At 44.2% G+C, this 2,849-nt stretch overlaps 1 protein-coding gene across 1 annotated transcript; it reads left to right on the forward strand.

The window, feature by feature from the left end:
* Positions 1-1,281: 1,281 nt before the first annotated feature.
* LOC107752694 (uncharacterized protein K02A2.6-like) lies at positions 1,282-1,953 on the forward strand. The gene has a single exon (XM_016568718.1). It carries the CDS (start codon positions 1,297-1,299, stop codon positions 1,951-1,953), a length of 657 nt encoding a protein of 218 aa, XP_016424204.1. The 5' UTR covers positions 1,282-1,296.
* The last annotated feature ends 896 nt before the right edge of the window (positions 1,954-2,849 follow it).

Raw genomic sequence — 2,849 nt, forward strand, 5'->3', positions numbered from 1 at the left:
CATTTTTGCTGCACGCAGCTTCGCGCTCCTGACGCGGCGAGTATAAACCAGGCTCTACACTCGAAGAGCCGCTCAGCTCAAACGAGTCGCGCGGTTTCGTTATGCTTTCAGTTTCGTTTGATTTTTCTCACATGCAACAGAAATGCAGCGCTTATGAGTTAAACAATGCGGTGGTTGCGCCAGTGCGACCGCACACAAAATTTTGTCGCACCGGCAGAAAAAAATTATCGCAAATTGCGCCCATTTGGTCGCACACTGGAGCCCTGTGCAGTACAGTATTTATTTATTCTCAGTTGTTCAAATCGCGGTAATCGAATACGGTTATAGTGATAATTAAAATATGAAACGGTACTACTAACCGTGGGGTATTTTATCACGATTTATCGTCAAACCGGTAATCGTTACATCCCTAATCTGAAGTAATACTGCATTTATTAGTGAGAAATGTGCTTGTTAGCTATTAATAAATTCTGGGAATGGGGAACATTTAGTTTATAAATCATTTGTTAGTATAGAACAACTGCTAGAAAGACTGTGTTTTTGTGTAACATCACTGTTTTTCAGCGAATTTAAATGTCTGTGTTGAAATGCCTATTCTATATTTATTTCATACTTATAAGCTACAAATTCACACAGTGTACTGATAACTTATAAAGTGTGTAATTCGCACAATACAAGCTATTAGTTTGTTTTATTTTTAGCTAATTAGTACAGTGTTAGGACAGAAACAAGTATAAATGGTCTATAAGACGAAAATAAGACAACAACCAATGGTGACGCTTTAGATTACAACCCGCAAAGAACTATGTAAGTATACTGAATTTACGGTGTACGTTTGTGTAATTATAGTGTACCTATAAAGAACATACGTGTAGGTATAAGGGAACAATGTGTTACGTTTGGGTAATAAGGGGGTAACAACCAGATATGCAACCTGCAAAGAACTATGTAAGTAATCTGAAGTTACAGCGTAACTTTTTTGTAATTATAGTGTACCTATTTAGTACCTCCGTGTAGGTATAAGGGAATAATATGCAAAGTTTGGGAAAATTACAAATCATTTATACTGTAAGTATTTTGAAACTAAGAGGTGCTTAAATTTCTAACCTTACACTTAAGGACCCTGTCATGTCACGTGTACTATGCTGGGTACTACATGGGTGGCTGGCTGACATACCAGATAGCCGGTTCAGACCATTCATTCCGCGCCGCCATGAACTCTCCGCGCATAAGAACTGTGTGCTTTGGGGAAGCCGTGTGGTTGTTCCAAGCTCGGCGCGGAGAGAGGTACTGGCTATGCTGCATGACGCACATCCGGGCATCGTACACATGAAGGGACTGGCAAGGAGTTATGTGTGGTGGCCGGGCATGGACGGAGATATAGAGGAAACTGTCAAAGCATGCGAAATCTGTCAGATGTCACGTCATGCACCCACTAAGGCAAAAGTGCACCCTTGGGAGTGGACAACAAAAAGATGGTCCCGGCTGCATATTGACTTTGCTGGTCCTTTCCAAGGCAAAGTATTCCTCATAGTGGTTGATGCGCACAGCAAGTGGCTAGAGGTGTCTCTGATGAGTTCCATGTCATCGTATGCGGTTATTAACACACTGAGACTGCTTTTTGCAACGCATGGGTTGCCCGATGTCATAGTTTCAGACAATGGTGCTGCTTTCACATCCACAGAATTCCAAGAGTTTGCAGACTGCAATGGTATTTGTCGTGTCAATACAGCACCTTATCACCCGAGCTCAAATGGGCAAGCTGACCGTATGGTACAGACAACCAAGGAGGCCCTGTCTCGCATCACTCAAGGCGAGTGGCAGACCCGACTTGCTCGTTTCTTGCTGTCACAGCACGTCACACCCAATTCATCAACTGGAAAAAGTCCTGCTGAGTTGCTCATGAATCGGCGACTGACCACTGCCCTGGATCGTTTACATCCTGACCATTGAGGTGATATGATCCGCAAACAGGAGCTGAGTGCTGAAAAATGTCCTGGCACTGTAAGAGAGTTTAGACTACATGACTTGGTGTACATGAGAAGTTACACCAGGGATGCTAAGTGGATTCCTGGAGTCATCATTGATGTCACAGGCCCCTTGTCGTACAAGGTCAGGACCAGTGATGGGCAGATGCACAGATGGCACGTTGATCAGCTGCGGGACAGGGTGGCACCCTCAGTAGGCCCATCAAGGCCCGAGCCAGATGGCTACACTGTCTCTCTACCAGAGCCCTCAGAGGCTGAAATGCCTGAGTTACAGCTGCCCGCAATAGAAATGGAAAACCCTGGTGAGGAAATTGCTGGGGCTGAGACCATGTCAGAGTCCCCTCCTTCTAGGAAGTACCCCATGAGAGAGCATCGTCCCCCAAGAAGATTTTCAGATTTTGTGGACTGGGGGGAAAGGGGTGTAGTGTATTGGAATAGTGAGGTCCCTTTAAGAGGGCGAAAGACTGGGAGGGGCGTTACTAGTTTTAAGTGGGGGTTTTGTCAGACTGTTCTAGGTGCTGGCTAAAGATGTATGTTCTGTTCTGCGTTGCATCGAACTCAGTAAAAGTTCCCAGATTACAACAGCCTCCTCCTGTCATTCAAGTATACAACACCTCTGATAAGCATTGTTCAGGGCTGCCATTCCCAAAAGCTTTAATGCTTTCTTATGATACTTTTGGGAAACGCAGCCCTGTTTGAATGCACTGTCAGCAGTGAGTGAATGCTCTCTGTGATTGATTGGTTCTGTCTTGCAACATTTGCGTGTGTTCAGATGAGCAGGAAAATAGTTCTATCCTACACAATTACTCGCTAACAAAGGTTATTCGTCCAATTCAATGCATATTGTACGCATTATTATTA

Source organism: Sinocyclocheilus rhinocerous, unplaced genomic scaffold, assembly GCF_001515625.1.
Source record: "Sinocyclocheilus rhinocerous isolate Xijiao unplaced genomic scaffold, SAMN03320098_v1.1 scaffold80, whole genome shotgun sequence".
Lineage (NCBI taxonomy): Eukaryota > Metazoa > Chordata > Actinopteri > Cypriniformes > Cyprinidae > Sinocyclocheilus > Sinocyclocheilus rhinocerous.